This window comes from Lytechinus variegatus, chromosome 18 (genome assembly GCF_018143015.1).
Source record: "Lytechinus variegatus isolate NC3 chromosome 18, Lvar_3.0, whole genome shotgun sequence".
NCBI lineage: Eukaryota > Metazoa > Echinodermata > Echinoidea > Temnopleuroida > Toxopneustidae > Lytechinus > Lytechinus variegatus.
The window spans coordinates 15,003,533-15,026,784 of record NC_054757.1 but is presented as its reverse complement, the minus strand read 5'-3'; the positions used below and the strand labels follow the sequence as shown (position 1 = coordinate 15,026,784).

Here is a 23,252-nt window from a genome sequence, read left to right as displayed (position 1 = left end):
AGATATCTGTACAAATCTCATTCATTTCCATTATTGTTGTACAACAAAATGACACAAATATAACTTATGTTATGTATTACATCTGTTAAAGGACTGTCACTCCCAAATGTTTCAGCCAGCATAATGCCGGCTTGTTGTGCGTTTGGGCAGTCGTTTTACCCTCTATTCACATTTCCTTACTTCACGCATTCCAATCTTGATATCAATAATTGTGTATTGTCAACAAAAAATATCAAGAATTCAAGTTCTGTATAAGAATCTTTGGCGTGTCAATCTGCTCCTGTGACGTTTGAGTGCACAGGGTTCGAGTTGGGATTGTAATAGATTTATGGTTCAGAAATAAATGTTTGAGTTCAGATAAGGATTAGGAATCATCTTGTTTCGAAGGTAGGGCTTATGTTGGGCGATTTTCCATCGGAGCAATTGTCGCCGGAGGAAATGTGATAAATTCTTGATTTCAAGGTATGGGGTTAAGAAAACGGCTTGCTATAGACTCGTTAGTCAGCGTACGCTGGCTTAAAGTTTCAGGTGTGACAGCACCTTTAAATTGACCGCCTCAGTCAGCACGCTGTATAGTCGATTTAACTAAGACCAGACCTGCAGCCATTGGAACTCTCAGTTATTTTTAAATTGAAGTTCAAATGCATAAAAAGACAATAAAATCACTACTCAGATAAAAATTCAAGATGTTTTTAATCAGGGGATGAAAGACTTCGGACGTGTAATAAAAAAAGATGCAATTGATATTTACAATTGAAAGTATATTTTGTGTTACGAGGCCATAGTCTACTTTAAGTCGTAGACAATAATACGATTGCCATGACGTCGATTCGATTGAAACCTAAGTCTCCATAGGACATCCAATGTGTTGATTACTTATTCTAATAGATTCTGATACGCTAGATTACCAAAGTACAGTTCGCAAAGTCTGATAGTTCATATATAAAATTATGTTATTATATTTTGTTACTTTTATTGAAATCTTATCATAGAAAAGTCTCGCCGTGTGAAGTAGGGTTTATGACAGCAATGGGCACTTGATTGAGATGAATTATGCAACAGTCGATTTAACATCATATAGATTTTTTATCCTCTCGCCAATCGCTGTCAAATTGTCATGGTTGTCGTTCAGCTTTTCATGATTCTAGGCTAATATGTAATATGTATTCTTATTCTCTTCATTGTCTGGAAAAAGGGATCTGCTTTAAAAAGGATTTAACATTTGGGGGAAAACCCACAAAAAATGTTTACTCCCCCTATACTCCCTCCATCCACACATCCCTCTCTGGTTCTATATCTCTATCTATCTTTATATCCATCTTTCTATCCATCTAACTATCTATCCATCTATCTGTCCATCTATCTATCCATTTATCTATCCCTTTCTCTCAATCTACCTATATACCCATCTATCTTTCCATCTATCAATCTATGCATCCATCTATCTACCTATCCATCTATCTATCTGTCAATCTATCTTTTTATCGATCTATCTATTCCTCTATCTGTCTATCTATTGTCCATCCCTCTCTGCTCCCCCCCCCCCCCTCTTCCCTTTCTCTTTCTTCCTCTATATCCCCTTTGCTCTTACTCTATCTCCCCTCTCTCTTACTCTTCGCTGTTTATACCGCCATGTACTTTTCTTTCAGCTATGGCGGTATACAATGTGCAGCTGTTCTCGACACTTGAAAGCAATGCATTTGTTCTGTAAGAAATCGAATTAAGATATAAAGAGCAGGTTAAGTTAAAATCAAATAAAATCCTCGTCTACACCTTTTCACTGTATGCAAGATATAAGCCAGTTCGTAGTTCCTTTCTGCGCATGATCAAAAGTTTCTACGCATGATCAGAGGAACGTCATTTGTACTAAAGTGACATGGTGGTTTAAAATCTAATGAGATAAACACCAACTTTGATGTATTGATTATTCATATATTCTTTTGTGCAACATTTTGCAACATGCTATGATATGCATTCAAAGTAGGAATGCAGCAAATACCTTCATAAATTGTTCATTGCTGTGATTCTAGTCACCTGGTCTATTCAATTTCTTCATCCTGCTATGTAAGGCAAGCTTACGTAATATCTTGCTTTGAAATCTGCCTATCATAATGAAAGAAATGAAAGGTCATTTGACCAAAATTGTCCATAAGTAACTACGAACTGGTCTATTGCACTCATTTCCATTCTGATATTTCAAAACGTCGGTAATAATGTTCAACCTCGGAAATCCTAGCTCTTTTTTGTTAATGATGATGGTGATAAAATGTTGATTTCGAAAATCATGTTGAAAAAAAATCTGTAATGTAAGATTGTTTAACACATCGAAATTCATACCTATTCTGAAAAGGTCAAATCTTTGATATTATGAAGTAATTCTGGCCATTCGCAACAGTAAAGAAATACATCGAGCACGCAATTATCTACATGTACACGATCCTCGGGCTTTTACGAGTTAAAATTTTCAAAATCTTTTCCATCTCCACATAGGAGGAGTTATAAGAGTAGATAATGCAAATATAATTTATATCTTATGGTTCGTGATCTAGTATCATCCTCTCCATCGAATTACCAAATTGAAACACAAAACAAAACTAAAACAACGGAAAGGATTTTCTATTTGATTTAATCTCACCCATTCACGTGCCGTTTAGGTCGTTTTATTTCTAAAGTGGATGCCACACCTAAACGTACTGCACGTAGGGCCAACCGTTTTATTTTTTAATTAAACTTAATGATATATGAAGCATTCCATTATTCTATTCAAATATTGCATCTCATTAGCAACACAAAATTGCAAGCATTCAATTCATTTACATATTAATTACGTGTTTTGTCAACAAAAGAAAATTCTTGATATAAATAAATTTAAGTAATAAAACGGCTTGAAATACGTCAAGTACGTCGGCATACACTTGCTAAAACGTTCAGTTGCCTGTTGTTAAGAATAGTTGCAATCAAACGCTAAAATTCTAAAAGTCATTCATATCTTGATTTTCAACCAATCAAAAACACGCATTCGGGACTTACGCTTGATATTTTGACGGGCATTTAATCACAACTGTTTCTGCAACTTACCCTAGGCGTGACCGCCGCCTGAGTGAGTTTTGTAGTTCTTGTCAACTGTTTGCTGTTTTGAGAATGATCCTAATTCGAACACTGAATATTAGTTGTCATTTTATAGACTGTCAGCACGGATAATACCTAAAGAAGGATAAATGAACTGGAAATTATTCCTGCATAGTATGATAAGGGAATTTAAATTGCCTATTATCCTTTAAAATTATTCGAAAATACGATTACAGGAAATGCACTTTCTCGATGCACTCCACGACGCCTCTGCTTTTCGGAAGTACATAATCCGATGATAGCATTGAGGATGTGCTTTAAGCATGTTCAGTGGTTCTTAAGTAATAGTAAACGTCACTGGCGTACAAAAAATAGAACAAGGAATTATTATGTAGGCAAAGGGAAAACTTTGAAATATGATATCATTCCTTGAATATTATGTCATAATCTATCACAGAATTGTAGTTTTATTTTTTAAAAGGTAAAATTGTGCTTTAATCATGTTCTAATCGAATAAGTTAAAAATGGGAGGGGGTGCTTCGTAACCAGTTAATCATTTTCATACTCCCTCGGTCTACAGGAAGTTGGCTATTACAAATATGTTCTGATATAGTCTCATTTCATTTTTGTTACTTTGTCTACAGGCTAGACTCTAGACAGAGCAGAAAAAATAAGAAGAGATATTTGATCAGTAAACAGTTCATCTCACCCCTTTAGACTAAGTGGTATTGGACTAAGTAGATATATGACGAAATAGGTATAGCCTATTTGTAAATTATATAGAATGTTAAGTGGGCTACATGGCCATTATACCAGTGACTAGTAGACGAACTGGTTGTAGATGAATAAGCATTTATCATAATGAGTTAAATGGGCACCGGCAGGGAGTAATTCCTCAAAAAGCCGGGGTGATATAGGAGTGCCTTGAGCACCTAGCAAGGTGGATACGTGCGCTTTACAAGGCCTGTATTATTATATTATTGTTGTTGTTGTTATTAATATTATTATTGTTATTATTATCATTATCATTATAATTCAAACGGAAAATAGAGGACGCGGGTGAAGACCAAATTGACAATTTACCTTCGTAACCACACCTTTTTAATATTCTAATTTGTCTTATCATTTTGTTTCAATAACTCGTCGATATTAATGTATTTATTTGTCCCTTCTCTCTCTCTCTCTCCTTCCCTACAGGTGCCTTCGTACTCGGTGGTCTGAATCCCGAGCTCTACAAGCTGCAAGACGAGGAAGAGGAGTCCGATTTCGCTGACGACCACATCGGCCGGATATGGTTTGCTGTGGAGTACGAGCTCGAATCCGAACGCCTTGTCGTTTCTCTCATAAAGGTACATGTATGATGGTATAAAAAATACACGTTATGGAGGGCATTAGTATAAATTTCAAGCACGAGGTAGCTTTGTAATAGTTCTAATACGCCCGAAGCAGAGACGAGGGTTTTGGACTGTTTCAAATGAACAAGACTGTGAAAAATAATGTCATCTGCGAGCGAAATGAAATGTAAAATATGCTTGATAAAATCGTTATGTGGGTTCTTGTTATTTGATAAACCATCCTAACTCCCGACCACCCCCCCCCCCTCCAAAAAAAATAATAAATGATAATAATAATAGTAAATGACTGGTTAATAGATCTAATTATTAGTACAAGTCTTCAGCACATTTTCCTGGAAGCAAAAGTGAATGACTGGTCACGTAATGTATTTTCAGCCAATCCTTTGATTAGGATCCGTTTTACCAAAATCAAAATCAAAACTTTTCGCCAGCTCCTCACTTTTCAGAAATATTCCTACATACGCAATGTTGTGCTTTCTCGACATTTATGGATTATTATACGCTCCTGTCAATAATTAATATACAGTTTTTATTTAATCGTGTTAATAATCTGAAAGGGAATCTAAGCAGCCGAGTTTTCGAGTAGATAAGATCACACTTTATCACGTGAAAGTGGAGCATGTCGCGCCAAGGTAGAACATCACGAATACAGCCACGTTTCCCTTTGTTTAAGAGTTCCAATTAATTGTTCCTACAAGCCAATAACATTTGAAACGCTATCAGTATAAGAAGCGCTAAATCACGTGTCCGTTTATGTAGTTAATAGTATTATTGTTTTTTAATATTATCTTTATCATTATCACTGTTATTATTATTACAATTATTATCGTGATTATTATCATTATTATTTCAATCCTAACCCTATTTCAACTAAGAAGTGTATGTATAGACCCAATTGTATTTTTAAAGCAAATTTCTCTAGTTAATCATAAGTCAGACAAGTAAGGCGCAAGATATTGCTTTATACATGTACATTGTAGTGGAGAAATTATATAACCAAGAATATTGAAAAAAGAGTTGTGTAATTTGCGTTTAACTAAATTGAAAAATACAAGCCATAATGGCTTTTCCAACTGGTTGAAAATCAGGGGAGTGTTAGATGGAATAACTTGTCGAACGTTTTACATGCTCTTTATTTGAAAAGTCGCTTTTTTGACAGGTTACCATAGTAACAGTGCTTCTCAGCTAATCGAAATGAAGGAAAGTTGTCAAACAAAAATGTTGATGAAACGCTCCCCAGATTGCATTCCACTGCTGCTATTTCTTCCACGCTATCCAACGTACTAATGGAAAATATAATTATCCGGTTTCGATGTTTTTTTTTCTTTAAAATCCAGTCCAAAAACCTACCCAGCAGGACACTAGGTAGTGCCAACCAGTGCGATCCGCTGGTGAAAGTCTTTCTGCTTCCCGAGGAAAGACGTCATCTCCAGTCAAAGATTAAACGGAAAACTTGCAACCCCAAGTTCGACGAAAGCTTCGTCTTCCAGGTATGTAATGTTGATTATATTCACCCCCGCTACAAGGTGATAGTAAGTAATAGTTACCGTTGGTTAAAGTCACGTGGCAATTTCGTGCAGGAAAGAACACTGTGTCGCAGTGTGTCCACGTTGTGGAAGCCTCTACAGTGTGAATGTTCACAGTGTGATCACAAACGATTTAAATGATCCAATTTTACAGACACATCTGTAGTGTAAGTTTGCGCAATACGTTTACAGAGTGGACTGTTTGAAGATTTGATTGACACTGGGGAAATGCTCAGATTTAGCTGTGTAACGATGGTATCACTGTGTATTACACATTGTAACACTTTGGGACAGATTGAGTAACACTGTTATTTCCAACAGGTACCATTATTTCCAAAGTGATTTCAATTTAGCTAGATCGTTCTGAAGGGAAACTGAGAAAAGATAGCGTCTATGACCATATCGCCAATAAAGTGATAGTTTTTCAAGTAATGATGAAGGATCAACAAAAGGGGGTGAACGAGAGAGAATGTCATGGCCCTGCATGGAAAGTGGGGGTGCTCGAGGTGACGCACCCCCCCCCCCCCAAAAAAAATCCTCGCGGGTGCTGTGTGTATTATTCTCCATATGCAGCACCCCCGGGTATTTTAGAATGTGAGTAAAAATGGAAGAATGTAACCAAAATGAAAACATTTGTTTTCTTTCTTTTCAAATTTACATCAGCACCCCAAGTAAAATAAAATTGTTCCCAGTGCCCTAATGAAGGCTTTTTGAAAATCACATTTATTTCCTTCAAACAGATACAAAATAATATTTGACATAGTAACGAATACAGTATATATTTCGATACAAATTTGAAGGAGGCGAAAACCCGAAAAGCAGAGCTTGAGTTGGGGTCGCCAGATACAAGTAAATAACAAGTTACGTAATGACATCATATGTAATTGCATATAAAAAAGAAAGTTAAGAGTATAAAAGAAACATACAGCAGATGGAGAAGAGGGAGAAGAAGGCTTTTATAATCAGAAAGACAGAAATCACAACATCTTTAAGTCTTCATGAACCCCTTCCCTCGCCCATCACATCATATCCAATAATGAAACCTTCTGTGAAACTTAAAAATCATCAGTGAGAGTTTAATTATCATTTTAAGGCGAGCAAATCACCCTTTCTTGAATCTTTCGAGATTTGGATTTTTCAAAGAGGAAGCAAAGATAGTTAATACTTCTCTGTGATTTTCATATTGAATAAAAAAAATCTCTCTTTGATCGCAGGTTACGTTCAAAGCGTTGCAGCAACGCACCCTTCGTCTCTCCGTTTATGACGTAGATCGCTCCAAGAAGCACAGGCTGATCGGCCACTGTACCTACCCTCTCAAAGACATGGACTACGAGGCTCATCAGAAAGTTGTTATGTGGCTGGATCTGGAGAAGGAGGTCAATGAGGTAGGTGAAGGATATCAGTGGTTTTGACTGACCATCGTTATAAGCTACCGAAATCCTTAATTTTTATTGGCTTAGCGCGAACTTGTCAGTGAAAATTCACTGAAAAGATGCTTCGGGAAACACAATGTGAAGATTGTTCTTGTTTTTTTCGTCTTCCATTAGCCTCTGAGAACGACAGAGTGCTTCTACAAGCTGGGATAGTACATGATTAGACTTACAAGTGGTTAGGCCTTCAATTAAGTTGTGTAATAGCAGGAAGGGCTATAAGGCTGTAGAGAGGGAAGAAGGGGAAAAGCTATTACTTCAATTGGTCAGATGACAGTGGGTTTGAAAACCCCAGAGTACCGACTCGCCTATCCCCGTGAGCATATGCCGTTACTGCGCCCTCACCCCATCCACACATGCAACACACACACAAAGACACACCCGCATGCACTCATATCATCCTACAACCAAGGCGCCATTCAATACGACTGCAATTTAACAAAGCAAAGTTTTCCTCAAGCAGTTGTCCCTTCCTGAAGAAGCACAGCAGAGACTACAGCTGGGGGGCAATGATAATAATGAATTTTACATTTTTATCATTGATTTTAAAGACTTTCTATTCACTGCTACTGCTGGTGATATATTTGTGTTTTGGCATGTTTATTATAATCTTATCAGTGCTGTACATTGGATTCGAAACTTTGAACCATGGGTTGGTAAGGTAATTAACTACTGTGGCACGATATCTCAAAGCGACTGACTTGATTTTTTTTACATCCAAAATCGATACGGTACAAATTTTATTCGTTGATCAAGATGACAAGCCCTTCAATGTTTTTTTGCCGATATCCGTTTTTTAACTTTCATCACAATCTGTCGTGCACCTCTTAGGAACTTGATCTTAGAGCACCTTTTAGCCCAGGCATGTTGAGTGATCTCGGTACCTTTAGTTCTTTTTAGGATTAACGGATGAACATAACGTGTACTTCAGATTGACATGTATTCGATACACTTGACAAATGGCGTAGGACGTCGGCTCGTTTTGTAACTGACTGGAGCCTTTGCGATCTTGAGTCTCGAGTAGAAAGATTCTCACCCAGCCATTGAGCTGTGCAAGCTCTACCAGGCATGAAGTAGCAATGACGTCAGAGAGTGAAATAGATTTGCCAATAAGAAATTAAAGATTTCTGAAATAGTGCAGCGGAAACATCTACAAGTGAAGAACATGATAGATACACTTCTTCTTTGAGAGCGGCAAGGTTAGACGTGGGCATGCAGACGTCCTTGTGTTTTGAGGGTATACCTAACGACGTGTGAGCACTTTGGTCACTTAGGACAAGATATAAGCCTTTGGGGTGTATTATCTGGTTATATCACGCCGTGTTCAAGCACTACTACACAACTATGCATGTTGTTTATAATTCATACATAGCGAGATATTGGCACAATATAGTTGCATAATAATGCGTGTCCACTTGTATTTAAATGTATATTCACATAGATTCTAGCATTTTAATTGCCAAAAAGAGTGCAATTGCGGAACCCTGTAACAACGGCAGAAGAAATTGAACATCGCTATATGCATATGTCACTGGCATCAGATTATGTAACAAATTAATTTTCTTGTTTTTTATCAGATGTCGATTTTATGCTTTCGATAGGCTTTATTGTCTCTTCACTCAATAAACAACTAGAAAGTATTATGGGGTGAAAATATAAAGCATTTCATGAATATTTTATTTGCTCAGCTATTATTATGGCCATGTTAGCGGTTGTACTGTAAACGGGTAAAACAATTCATGTGATTTCCAATTCAAAAACTCATTTGTCCTTATCATGTATAATATTGTATGGACATAATATACTCGATGTTGAACCCTCTTCAGTTGAAACATAAATTAAAATCCCTTCTCCCAGTAATTTCATGCATTAAATGTTCCCACGGCGCCATTTATTTTAGATTACTCATGAACCTTGGAAATTGAATCCATTTATTGAATTATGGATCATTATTGAACCGTCCAACGCCGGAATTCAACCCATTTCAAGTCATTAAATGTGCATGAGGACAGAAATCCCTTCAATTGCACTGACCTTTGGGGGAGATAGGAAGCGATTAACAAGTCCAGTCTGCGTTCTGGATTCGATTAGTGGGCGGGCACCAGATGACATGGAAATGATTTCCCCGCAATCTCTTTTTTTTCCTTCCACCCCAAAGTAGTCTTTCCCACTTCCCCCAATTTTTATGGCGCGCAATTTCTGACGTAGCGGTTGATCTGGACGGACACTCGCTTTAAGGTCGAACGCCGGATTAATAGCTGCCTGTCGCGTAGGACAAGCAACACCTAGAGAACACTCTCGGCAACGGGATGTGCCCATTGCCAGGCTTCGCCAACAATTCGAGGGTATGATCAGCAACGGCTTACTGAGACAAACAGTTCCTGGAGGCGAAAAAGAATTATTCATGAACACGTTCAGTGAATCGATAAGGTGCCCCAGAAATCCGGGCTTCCTCCGGAGAAGATCACCTCGGAGATGGCAGTGCAATGCCGACAGTTACACCACCGAGACTGACTCCAAACCGATCAAACTTATTACACTGTATAAAATGGCGTACCATTGGTCGGTTAGGAATATGTTATGTTGATGTGACTGTACACAGCAAGCATGAAGGCGGATTTATGGATATAGTGGAGAATGATGATGCAGAAGAAGAGTGTGACGTAAATGCATTGAGACAGGGAAAATACTCAATTCAATTTCTTAGTCCATTTCCATTCAAACGTAATACAAAGTAATATAAATCAGGTACAAATTAAGGGATTACCATTAAAAAAAACACTTAAATAGAGCTTATGAATGTGGAAATGGGAATCAAAGCCATGCCTGTAAAGTGAGGATCCTGCTTAAAAAAATACTGTTTGGATACTTACTATCGTTTATGCGTATACAAGAAAGGATTGTTTTTTTTTTTGGGGGGGGGCAACCGGTGGAAATCAGACAGGGTAATCGGTATTTTCAATTAAAGACTAGGGCCCCGTAACACAAAACTTAGCAATGATCGTAGAACATTTTCTACGATTGATTGCATTGACTACAATGTACAATCAATCGTTATTAAAATCAAGCGTACGATTAATCGCTAACCTTTGTGTTACGGCCCCAGATGCCGGTATAGTCACACGAGGAGGTCTCCGCCATGAAGGAAGTGTTACACATTAGACATAATAGAAATGAATAAGTGGAGAGGAAGGACAAGACATATAATCCGAGACAAGACATGAAAGGGCAGGAAAAGAAGAACAGGATAAACAGATAAGAAAAGGGAGGAAAACTCAGTAAGGAAAGGTCTAACCACTTACTATTTTGATCTGGTATGGAAAATCAAGTCGTGATTGGTTGTGAATAGTGACCAGTGTAACTAAAAATCAATTCTTAATTCTAAGGATTAACTTTTAAACTTTGTGAACTGAAAAAGTCTGTAGCTTTTTTTCATTTGAAATATTCAATTAAAGTGTACATTTATGTTTAAAACAATGTATATTAAAGTATGTATATTAAATAATGTGTTCCATCAGAAAAGCTGAAATTAGACAAAATAATTCAAGCTCAAGAGAACATGAATTCTATTACAATTACAAAACAAACACGATATTTGGACATAGATGACATAAGAGATCGTTATAAGATGAACTGATATCTGCAATCAGGCATTCAAGAATGTACGTGTTTCACCATCGATTGGGAATGTTGGATTATCTGATTATGAATATGAAAATTTGTGAGATAATAACGTTTACAACGCCTGTATGGAATGCATTAGATAGATACTGAGAGTGAAGTATACACCACTAATGGAGGCTTTGTTACTTTGTGATTAGCATTTGCGCTGTAATCATAGGCGGATCCAGCTTTTGGCGAAAGGGGGGGCGCACTGCCGAGCGGCGCACATATTTTTGCACTTCACCGGCGCCATAAAAGAAAATGTTGAAAAAGAAAAAGGGGTAATGCCTGACCCTGTCAAAACACGCACACGCACACACACACACACACATGCATATATATATATATATATATATGACTCATATCATATAGATATACATGACTCATGAGATAGAGACACATATTTCACCGACAAATTAATGCGAGCGCGAAGCGCGAGCTGAAATTTTTAAAGTATACTGACCTGGAAACAGGAAAAAGGTGCCTGTTTAGGACTGTTTGTAGTAACTCATGAGGAGGATACATATCTCACTACACAGATAATGCGAGTGCCGAGGGCGAGCTGAAATTTACTTATATTCTGACCAGAAAGCTTGATATTCTAAGCATTCTTGGTACCAATGATTAAGATGGGTATCTAAAAAAAAATGCGAGCGCGAAGCGCGAGCTTAAAATTTTGATATTTCGATCTGAAAACATTACAGTTTAATGTACGTTTTAATAAAGAACAAGATTATATCCAACAAAAGATTATTGCAAATCGAAGCGGGAGTTCTTTTGAGGTTCAGAACTAAAAACGGGACATTCTATTCACCTATTTAATCATGAAAAGTATGGGGTTTTGCTACAAAAATGATGCGAGCGCGAAGCGCGAGCTGAAAATTTTTATGTTCGATTTTTAATAAAGAACGAGTTGTGTAGCTCAATCTCGTTTGCTGATTTCTGTGTAACATTACCATCTTATTGTTTTTGCACATGCGGAATTATTGGGGAGGGCAAAACGATCATTCTTGACCGCGGCGCCGACCTAGATTTGGTTAGCAATAGGCCCTTCTTCATTATTCTACCGGCGCTTATTTATTGAAATCAGGGGACGCTGATCATTCTTGACCGGCGCCGATTTAAATTTAGGTGGCGCCGGTTAAGACAAAGGCAGCGCCGATTTGTCTTGACCGGCGCCGATTTAAACAAGTAGTACTAATTATTTTTACCGACGTTACGTAAGATTCAGGCAGCGGCAATCCATAATCGACTGGCGCCGATCTAGAACCAGGAGGCGCCGATTATTCTTGACTGGCGCCGATTTTTAACCAGGTGGTGCTGATTATTCTTGATCGGCGCCGGTTAAGAACTCAGGCAGCGCCGATTTTTCTTTACCGGCGCCGATTTATAACCAGATGACGCCGATTGTTCTTGTCCAGCGTCGATTTAGATTTAGGTGGCGCTAATTATCCTTGATCGGCGCCGGTTAAGACTCTGGCAGTGCCGATTTTTCTTGACTGGCGCCGATTTATAACTAAATAGCGCTGATAATTCTTGTCCGGCGCCGATTTAGATTAAGGTGGCGCTGATTATTCTTGATTGGCGCCAGTTATATGGAGGCAGCGCACTGCTACCGGCGAAGTTGTTGGGAAAAGGGTAGTTAAAAGAAAAAATAAGGAAGATGATATGATTACGCTTTGCTGGGATAGTCTTTCCTTTACTGTTGCTAATGTTATATCAGTGTATAATTTTTTTAAGCAGCGCCTTTTCCCTTTCTTTCCTTTATTTTTGATTTTTCAAGCGGCGCCTTTTCTTTCTTTTACTTTTTTTATTTTCTTTATTTTGAGCGGCGCCTTCGGCGCCGCTCAAATAATAGGGGGGGCGCGCGCACCCTGCGCACCCCCCTGGATCCGCCGATGGTAATTTGTAGAGCATTGAGTTGACTGAAATAGTAAGGAAAATTGCATGATGTTCATGTCATCCTAGATAATGATTCAGACCTTGTACAATAATTGACAGAGTGGGTTCCAAGCAAACTGGAAAATGGCACACAAGATATGGCCAAATCATTGTGGGAATCATAATTAAAGGAGTTCACTCAGAGTTGAACGTTAGAAACGTGACTGGTGCTTGGTCAATGTCATATATTGTGTTTCTTTAAGACACACCCATATACGCCTAACTTCCATCTTGCACCCAAAGAGGAGTAAACATTGGCTTCCCATACTCCACGTTTACTAACAGTTACAGTCGGGTACATGTGCATATTAAACAAGTATGCCGACATAAAGGAAAGAGTGTATCATCGTGCCATTACGTTCCTTCCTTTTGCTAGATGCATGTTCGTGTGAATGCATTGATAAGACGAAGAAAAATTAGGCGATAAATCATCAACCCTGACAAGTTAGAAATTCAAAAGTGAATGGTGGGGATTCATCGAAAAGGAATACTAGTGGTTAGTAAGGAAATGAAAAGAGAACATTTGAATGAAGGAGAATATAAATAGATTATGAAATATTGATGAAGTACATGGGCGACAAAATGTGAAAAAAGCAATATAAACAGCGATATTAAAAAGTATGATAGTAACCAGTAAGAGGAATAGGTTATTATAAAGATCTAAGGGTTTTCAAGAAAAAAAAACATAAGAATGATACGATATAGTAATTAAAAAGGGCAAATAATGAAGACACTGGGAATAAAGAATTAGAATGGCAAGTCAAGAATGTGTCAAATTGCGTGGTAAAAGGGACTGCCAACAATCTGTTCACTTTTATGTTTAGGTTGAGCGTTCAGCGACCCCATTGCAATCTCTCAATTGACGTCACCATTACAGCCACCGAGGGAGTCAACAAAACTATATCCCTTTTTCCCCATTCTCTCTCTCCCTCTCTATCTAGATATATATCTCTCTCTTTCTCCCTCCCTGTCTCTTTACTAGATTTATCTCTCTATTTCTTTATCTCTCCATCTATTACTTTTCTCTCTACCCTCCCCCATTTCTCTCTCTCCTTCTTTTTCCCCTCTCATCTTTCTCTTTCCATGCATCTGTTATAAACGATTCGCTCAGTATATTCTTAACGGTTAATTTTTTCGCCAATACATGTCATTTTCCTATTCACGGCTATGGAAGTATTATTCCCTTGGTATTTTTTGTCAAAAACTTGCACATGATTTATCACTCTAACCTTAAAGGTTTTCTGTCAGCGCATGTTTATAAAGTGAATCTGGCAGGACATTGTCCAAATAGTCCAGCCGGCCCGGCGCCACTGCCCAGTACATATTACCTTTACTAAGCATGAGTTTTGTATTGAGCATTACTGATTTGTATTTTTTATTGGCATCATCAAACATTTCTTTCCTAATCATTGTTTATAGTAACATGATTGTTTTTTATGTATTTTTGCTTTAAATGTTCAATGGATTCCCTATCGTGATTCTTTCAAATCTTTGACGGACATCATCATGTCTTTATTTCACATTGCTTTTTAGATTATAATTGCGTTAATGTAATTTTTGTTAAAGTCCAGTAGAATGACTTTTTATTTTTTATTCGTCTTTCTGACATAACAGCGTTTATTTTTGTCATAATTAATATCATAATCATATTTTCTTAAACCTGTTTCTTCTTAATATTAAACTTAGTAAAGTTTATTTGACCTTTCCTGCATAAAAAACTCTATCACATATCGAGTCGTAAATGACAGTCATGTGTTTTTTGGCAGCATGATTTTGATTAAAATGTGTCAAAAGTAATTTACAAACTAGACTTTCAATTAGTTTGTATGTTTGTTCCCTAATACAAGTGGTTCTTTAGAAACCTGATTCCGTCATCTTAACCCATATTTTACTATAGGATTGAAGGGTTCCCTAAGGCTATGCTTTTTCTCCTATATTATTCCACTTCATCTCTTTTAATCTAACAGCAACCTGCATCTTCGGAGACTGGCGATATCCACTTCTCATTAAACTACAACAACACAAACGAGCGACTAACTGTAGTTATTGCTGAAGGAAGAGGTTTCAAAATGCTCGATGCCTTTCAACATGTCGGTAGGTTGATACCATAATCAATTTTCAAAATAAGATGATTATATTTACAAAATAAAAAAATATATATTTACATGTAGTAGGTGCATTCTTACATGTGTGCTTCAAAAAGGTGTATTCAACTCGATTAAATTCAAGTAAACATGAATTCTCCCCCAACTGGCCTACTATAACATATAAAGCCCCAAACATCAATTTTACATGAAAATAATAATATGAGTACAACATGTGTGTGGGTGGGTGTTTACTTTTGCCAGTCATTCAGACCCTTTGAAACTTTTTGTCAATGTTGACTGGGATGTTTTGAAATTGACTTCTACTGTAAGAATGTATCTTTTCTTACGTTCAAGTGAGTGAATTACGGCATAGAAGACTACAAAATGCAATTCCACTCATAGAAATTTACCATTTTATCTACACGTGTTTTTTGAGCCGAATCTTGGATGTATATATCGATCATGACGTAAATAGTATGTTCGGTGGCACGGCATACTGTGTTGTCTTATACACACACCCTCACCCTAACATACACACACATATATATGTGTGTATATATATATATATATATATATATATATATATATATGTATGTATATATATATATATATATGTATATATATATATTTATATATATATTTATATATATATACCTTTGTAAAAAAATGTCTCAATTGTCGCTAAACGCCTCAGTAGACTTTGGTCCCATTCGCAGAGAATGGCGTCTTGAAACCAATCCCGGACTTCCTGTAAATGTAGCTGGTTCCTACTTCACCTTAAGTGCATCAGTTAACGGTCATAAGTGTTTTGATGAAAGAGTAGATCATTAAGCCATGTCCCTGAGTCTTGAGTTTGGGCAATTACCCCCCCCCCCCCCCCTCCTCCGCTCCCTCTCCCCGTCCTCACTCTCCATGGCACACAATGCTACTGTCACACCAACGAAGCCGGCTCCAAACCAACCACTGGTACGTCATTGGAAATAACGTAATGGATTTGGTCGGTCTGGAGTCGGTTTCGCCGGTGAGAGGGTGAGATGGCCACGATTGCGATCTTCCAGACACTTCTCTCCGTTGCAACAGGGAATCTTTAAACAGTAGTGGAAACGGCGCCAAGTAAAGCAGTTCGATTTCAAGCCAGAAATTCACTCCTTGTGCCTTAATTATTACCCCATTGCTTGTTAGTCCTTCCTTGCATACAATTAATAGTCTTCTTTCATGTTCTTCTTCTACAAGTGAAAATATTCGGGCAGAACTTAGCATATTGTACAGCCTACCATTTGGTGCCATCGTGTCTACAATTATTAATATAACGATCTTCATTGAAACACTCATCGTCACAACCAGCTAGCTGAATTATGAATGATTTTATACTGAGTATGGACGGTTAGGCAATAGGCAGATTAGACACAAATTATACATTACTGTAGCTATTATAAAAAAAAATTGGTAGACGCAAAAGGAAAGAGAATATTAATTTAAAGAAAGAAAGTAAAAGTTAGTAGAAGAAGGAAGTAAACAAAAAAAGGAAGAGATGCCAGTCTTCTTGCTTTTGCTTGATTTCGGGCAATGACAAATTCCCATTTTAGGTGTTTCAGGTTTCATGCTGTACAGCTTATATGATGCTTTAATGTGTCCCAGCTTCCTTTTCAGACCAACTGAGTAAAACTCACTGACACCCTGAAATCACATAATGAACGGGAAGTAATAGTATGTCTTAAAATCACCGTAAACCCGATTTATTTCAACACTGAATTAAAATTAAAGCTAGGTACATTTTTACCACTTCTTTCCAAATTGGAACTAGTAAAATTGTTCAGCCAACATGAAAGTGACCATCGTTTTTGTTCAGAACCCCCTCCATTTCAAAATCGTTCCGCGACCCCCATTAACTTTTTCTTCTTTATTCCCTCTGACTAACAGATAGCTATGTCAAAGTAAGTCTGATGAACATTGGGAAAGTGGTCAAAGCCAAAAAGACGGAGGTCGTCAAGAAGAACCCGTCACCAACCTTTAACGAGTCATTTCATTTTAAGCTTCCACCAGATGGCCTCGACATGTACAGTATCTCAGTGGCCGTTATGCAGCATGCGCCTGGGGTCAAAGGTGAGTTGTAGTGACGACGACGATGATGATGATGATGATGTTGATCATGATAATTATGACGACTATGATTATGATACTAATAATGTCGATTTAAACAATTATTGTCAAACTAAAGATAGGCCTTACCAGAATTTTCTGCCGAATTGGAATTGATCTTAAATAATCATTTATTCTGTGTACAAGTTGATATAACAAATATTTGGATCTTTTAATATGCTTTACATGCAAGAAATTATTTAATCAGAACATAATCTCTAGATCTCATCTAGTTTTAATTCAAACGAGAATTACAACATGCCGAGACAATGAAGTTAGTGTTCGGCAATTGTGTCACTTATCATGCTTATAGGTAATGCCACCATGATTCTTCTAAATTTTCTCCCCTCTCTGGCGATTTTTTTTTCTCCAGGTGACAAACAGATCGGCAGAGTGGTCGTCGGTCCTTTCATGTACGCTCGGGGAAAAGAATTGGAGCATTGGAATGACATGGTCAGTCATCCCAAAGAGTCCATTTCACAGTGGCACTCCTTGACGTGAATATTAGAACTTTACTTTTTAACCAAACCCTTTAGGTACAGCGACGGAGCAGGCCCCGTGCATGACCATCTCTGTGTACGACCGACCGCGTAAGATAGAGCAAGAAGTTCCAGGTGACAAAGAGTGAATGTGGATGATAGAGAGAGGGAGGAGTGAAAGAGAGTGAGGAAATTAATCTTGTGAAAGAGCAAAAGGTTGTGATTGAGAGCAGAGACGTGGAATACAAGAGTGTATGAAAGTGACTGACATTTGAAGTTTCCAGTTTCTGGATACGATTGGATACCTTTGGGGAACAACTGGCTGTATGCTATTGGTGACTCATTACTCGGTTTTCGGCCTACTCCATGGACACAAATTGTAGGACGTACCACCAGAGGACCCAACGTAACGTTGGAAACGTTGATTCCAGAACCTAAACCAGTCTCCAACCCTATATTCTATATCCCATCTTAAATAGCATATGAATGATAACGTTTGCTGATTGTGAATAAAGTGGGATTGAAATGCCGTACCTTTTGAAACCATCAACCAAGTCATCACTGTGACGTGTATCTTGGCATTATTTGCAAGATCGTCATACTCGTCGAGCTCCTCTTCCGTACCATTGACTTGTAGTTTCAATGCCTGTACCAACATGACCAATTTATCAGGACGAAGTCACCCATCTCATGGACAACGAAAACCCCAACTGAAAGTAATAATGAAAAATTGGAAAAGATACTACTTCATTATGTCTATCGAATAGTTTTAATTCATTGTGGATCAACTGGAGTTACAAAACGCATGTGATTTGAAAGGACCAGCCATGATTTGTCTGAATTTCGGGTTAGCCTGTCTCACATGTTACTTCGTCCAAAAAGGAAACTTTTGCGGGGCTGAACTTCCGTCAACTTTACCACACAAATATACGCTTGCAAGACCACCATCGTGATCAGGATACCTTGTCTTGAATATGCCAAAAAGGAAATTAAGATATTGAGCCGAATAAAGGAACATATTCCAGTCGGTATGATCAACGAATTACAACAATTTCACAATCAATTTAATGTTTTGGATGAAAAAAAGGGTTGCAAGTCGAAAGATTTGAAAGAATCTCTTCGAGGAATTGGACAAAGTACGGTAACGAGACGCTGGAGAGATCACTGTTTTGCTGACCTGACCAAAGATAGGTAACCGTAATGGGCAAAGCCGAAAAAATAATGGATCATTTATTAAATTTAGTAGGAAGAGATGTCAAAAGGGACTCCTTTTGTTAATTGTATTCCGATGAAATGGTTATAAATCTCTCAGTTCATCATCGTTTTCATATAAGTCTCCTAGGGCGAAGTTGGTTGTCATGAGTATTAGATAAGTACATGCAGTAAAGATGGTATGTAGAGTCAGTACAGAACTTTTTTAAAAACAATGTCCATGTCTGCCGTAACTGTCTGGGAGCGGAGCAAAAGTTTTGATAGGGACAATCATGATAGAATGATTTGATAAAATCACGTTCGTATACTGCTTTGATTTTTTTGGAAATAATATGATTAGATTTGTCATACTGCTTACTGCTTGCAAAGGGGCTACGACTGGCAATATCTATATGCAGACAGGTTTCCTTTTTCATCAGAACATAAAAATAATAACTTTTTGACAAAATGAATGCACAAGTTGGTATAATAATTGTTTGAAGATCATTGCCGAATTTTTCGAAAATGTCATATTTCAGATATATTATATAATGGTGAAAATATACATTTGATCAGCTGATAACCTGTTTGCCACAAGGGTTTCGTACAAGCTTCATAAATAGCCCAGCTCTCCACTCTCAGATCATATAAGCTATCTCTATATAGAGCAAAATCATTCCACTTGATCATGTATATGATGTTGACTAGTTGAAGCGAAACCCTTTTTTTTTTACTGTTTTATGAAGAAAATATAAGCTTAAAGATTTTTTTCGCAGGTTTATTCATTATCAGCGGCAACTTATGATATTATAATGTGGCAAGATTCTGTGGTATTAAGACCTGTCGTAGATGGGGCTCTTACGTTTTTATATGCAGAGGTTGAGAACTTTACTTGTAGATCATGATCAACCTTGTTAAGGTTATGGCAGTCAATGGCGAATGTTTTTGTATTGGGCAAGTATTTCACATTTCACTTTCTCCGGGGGGGGGGGCATAATTGATCACGTCATGTTTTCTGGCCCTTACAGAATCACATAGCGTTTCCTTTTAATACTCTGTTGCTTCTTTCGTATTTCCTTTCCTTTTTTCTCCTACTTTCACTATTTGAAAACCATAGAAGACTGTCACATGTTGCGCTGCCATTATTTGGCGTAGAAACACCCCCCCCCCCCATCGCCAGCACTTTATTGAATCGTCTTACACAGTGAGACCATAGAACATATAAGAGGGAAATATCGGCTATAAGTTTGGGTTTTTTCTGGTTAAGACGCAATATGTGGGTGGCGCATTTACAGTTAACCCCCACCCCAACCAAACATATTTATATTTCAATATATTATCTGTGATAACAATATTTTTAAAGATGTTTTAGTGACTCCGCCGAGGATTTGGTATTTTTAAGGGAATTTTGTTCGAATGAAATGCTAAAGACACGTTGAATTTATAGCAGAGACATACCTTTTTCGAGTATGTGTAAGTAATATTTACTTTGTAAATAAATGAAATTGAAAAAAAAGTATATTTTAATTGATTATTGATGAATGATACTCTGTGAAATTGATGAAATTATGGCAATGTAAGCAATTAGATATTGAGTACACATTTTAAAATGCATTTTTTCAAGAATGCTTCCTAAAAATGTATCAAGTTTAACGGTACACCATGTATCTTTCTTGCCCAAGAAAAATACACGATGTACCGTGAAACCTACGACACTATTCTTCTTCGCCATGGAAACCTTCAGAAGTTACAAGAAAGCTTCCCTTAACATGAAGTTCTTTTGATGGTTTATGTCATGTATTTTTTCATCGATTAATGAATTTGAAATATTTCATGTCATTTATTTCTTCTTTGCATTTTTCGCCAAAAAAAAATGTGTCAGCAAATTTGCGATTTATGATACAGGCTGGGGACATGTTTCATAGATTTGATCGCTAAGCTAAGCATTCCTTTTCAAACCACTAACATATTACAAGACACTGATGACATAAAAAAATCTCTCCAACTATTGCTTAAAACAAAAGCGCGATAAAAAAATTGTTATAATCACAGCTGTATTTATTTTAGCGCTGGAAAATATGTAAATAGAAAGAATGATAGATAACTTTGTGAATTCAAAGTTAACTGCTTCATTTAAATATGATTGAAAACGCCACGTAGATGCCGATATTTTATTTCTTTATATATTAAGACATACGGTTTGCATGGTTCCTTAAAAACTTTACCCTTTGTTTGGCTCATGCACCCAGCGTTTATTGTTCGTGAAGTTACAAACTGCTCCAAATCAAATGACTGGCTGAAATATGTCATGTGACTAGTCAAAATCATGTAATGGATGCTATACCGTAACTCAGCAAGTTTTGTTGTTTATTGTTATACATAGATTTAAGAAGATTGTACAGGAAATATAGATTTTTAAAAATCTAAAGAAATAACACGAACAAACGCATTGAGACAAAGAATTGAGTACATATTTATACTTATGTGATATGACACGTGAAGGGAAGAAGTTTCTTGGGAAAAGATGTCTGCTAAGCGTTGAAACCTTGTTAAATTCTTACCTTTATCAGTGCCGTTTACTTCCGTCTATTAATTCTCGTCTTATATTATCATTCAGTAACAAAATCGTGTTGTTATTTCACTTGTCACGGCCGGGAAATAGAATGGAAGCATGGAAGACCGCACCTACGATGTCCCCATGCAGTGAAAATAGAAATAAAAAGAGGGGGGCAGTAAAATGTATTGCTGTACGCATGCGTGACAAAGTTATTTCCAGGCACCTCTTAACGAGTTTTTCTCTTTGTGCAAAATAACCCCATAAACAACTTTTGGGCGGGCTTCATTTACACATTTTGGCCCCAAAACAAGTTGTCGTAAACAAGGAGAAAAAAAATACCCTAAATACGTTGGCCCCGTGATTGACCACAGACCAGTCTTTCAAAACCACCCTTTTTTGTGAAAATCGGTGTTTTTGATACCCTTGACGAGTGCAAGCGCGGCCCGCGTCTAAAACTGAAAAATACCACTTTCAACGCGTTTTTTTATGATGCATGTGTACAGCAAAATATTGACTGCCCCCTTCCCCGGAGAAAATGATGACAAAAAAATGTAAATTAAATAGGGAGGGGAGAAGAACATACAAATATCCCATTTTCAAATGTTTGTCCCACACGTCATGCTGTGCCCTTTTATGTTATCTTTTTTTTTGAGGGGGGGGGAAATAATGCGTTTGTCTTAGAAACAGTATGATAATAGGTCAGCATGTGACAGGTTATTTAGTTTCATTATAGTGATTTTTGATAAAGGTACGAAAAAAATGAGAAGTACACGTTCATTGACTCCATTGGATTAAAGCGATCAATCGCATATTCGGTTAAAATAGATCATATTATTTCCTACGCTGGACGGTTAAGGTTCAAAATAATCAATGTTAAAATCAGTGTCATGTGATAGGCCTGTACCTGTCGAGATCATGTCTTCTCAGTATACTACCCCATCTACGACAGGATAAGGATAGCTAAGAAATTATGCCGAAGAAGCAGACCGTCCTGATTAAAATATGTGTATATAAATTTTTTGACTGACTGGGAATTTATTCTTTGATTCAAGGACGGCGCCACTGTAGGGGGCAGGGGGGATCCGACCTTATGATTTTTCAAACAGTGAACGAAAATGAAGATAAGGAGGGGAAAGAGGGAGAAAAAAGAAGCAAGGAAGAAGAGTTTAAAAAACAACTAAGGCTTGGGTTGTTTAACTGTAAGATACCCCTGTAATTCAATTGAAAAAATATAATCCGTCACATTCGGTCTTCTTGCCCCCCCCCCCCCCCCTTCCCGTCAGATTTCCTGGTGCCGCTTCTGCTCTTATTCTCAAATTCAACCAGATCTTTAATCAAAGTATAGGACACGAAGAAACAAAGTAACCAAAAACCTGCGATCTGAAATTAAGGTGTAATAGCTTAACTTGGCCGTACTAACTTTAGCTCCCCTACACGTATAATTGCGTTATTTTTTGTTTCGCTCTAACGAAATAGAACTGATGACATTCCATATACCATGTATACAGTATGTTTCAATTTTTCAGTTACATATACATATATGTACATACCATTTTATTGTATAGTTGAGAAATGATATATAGGAATTGATCTCGAGATAAATAGAAAGACTTTACAACTCTGTTTTGAATATGTGTGTTCCAAAAATATTGTATTTATACAACTGAATACATGTAGTTTATTTGTTATTCCATTATTGATATATCTTTACATGAAAGGATGTAACAGAAGCAATGTTTACATTCACTAAATTTTCGGTGCTGGACGCTCTTGAAATTATGTCAATTTATCAAAGAGATATTTCACAAAAAAGAA

At 37.2% G+C, this 23,252-nt stretch overlaps 1 protein-coding gene across 2 annotated transcripts in view; it reads left to right on the top strand.

The window, feature by feature from the left end:
* LOC121431832 (synaptotagmin-15-like) overlaps nucleotides 1-19,316 on the top strand; it is a 49,097-nt gene extending 29,781 nt beyond the window's left edge. For both annotated transcript variants that reach the window (XM_041629589.1, XM_041629587.1), the window contains exons 4-9: nucleotides 4,267-4,418; nucleotides 5,762-5,914; nucleotides 7,165-7,335; nucleotides 14,952-15,078; nucleotides 16,992-17,174; nucleotides 17,584-19,316. In XM_041629589.1, coding sequence (XP_041485523.1) covers nucleotides 4,267-4,418; nucleotides 5,762-5,914; nucleotides 7,165-7,335; nucleotides 14,952-15,078; nucleotides 16,992-17,174; nucleotides 17,584-17,711 — 914 coding nt within the window. In that variant the 3' untranslated portion in view covers nucleotides 17,712-19,316. The remainder of the gene's footprint in view (nucleotides 1-4,266; nucleotides 4,419-5,761; nucleotides 5,915-7,164; nucleotides 7,336-14,951; nucleotides 15,079-16,991; nucleotides 17,175-17,583) is intronic.
* The last annotated feature ends 3,936 nt before the right edge of the window (nucleotides 19,317-23,252 follow it).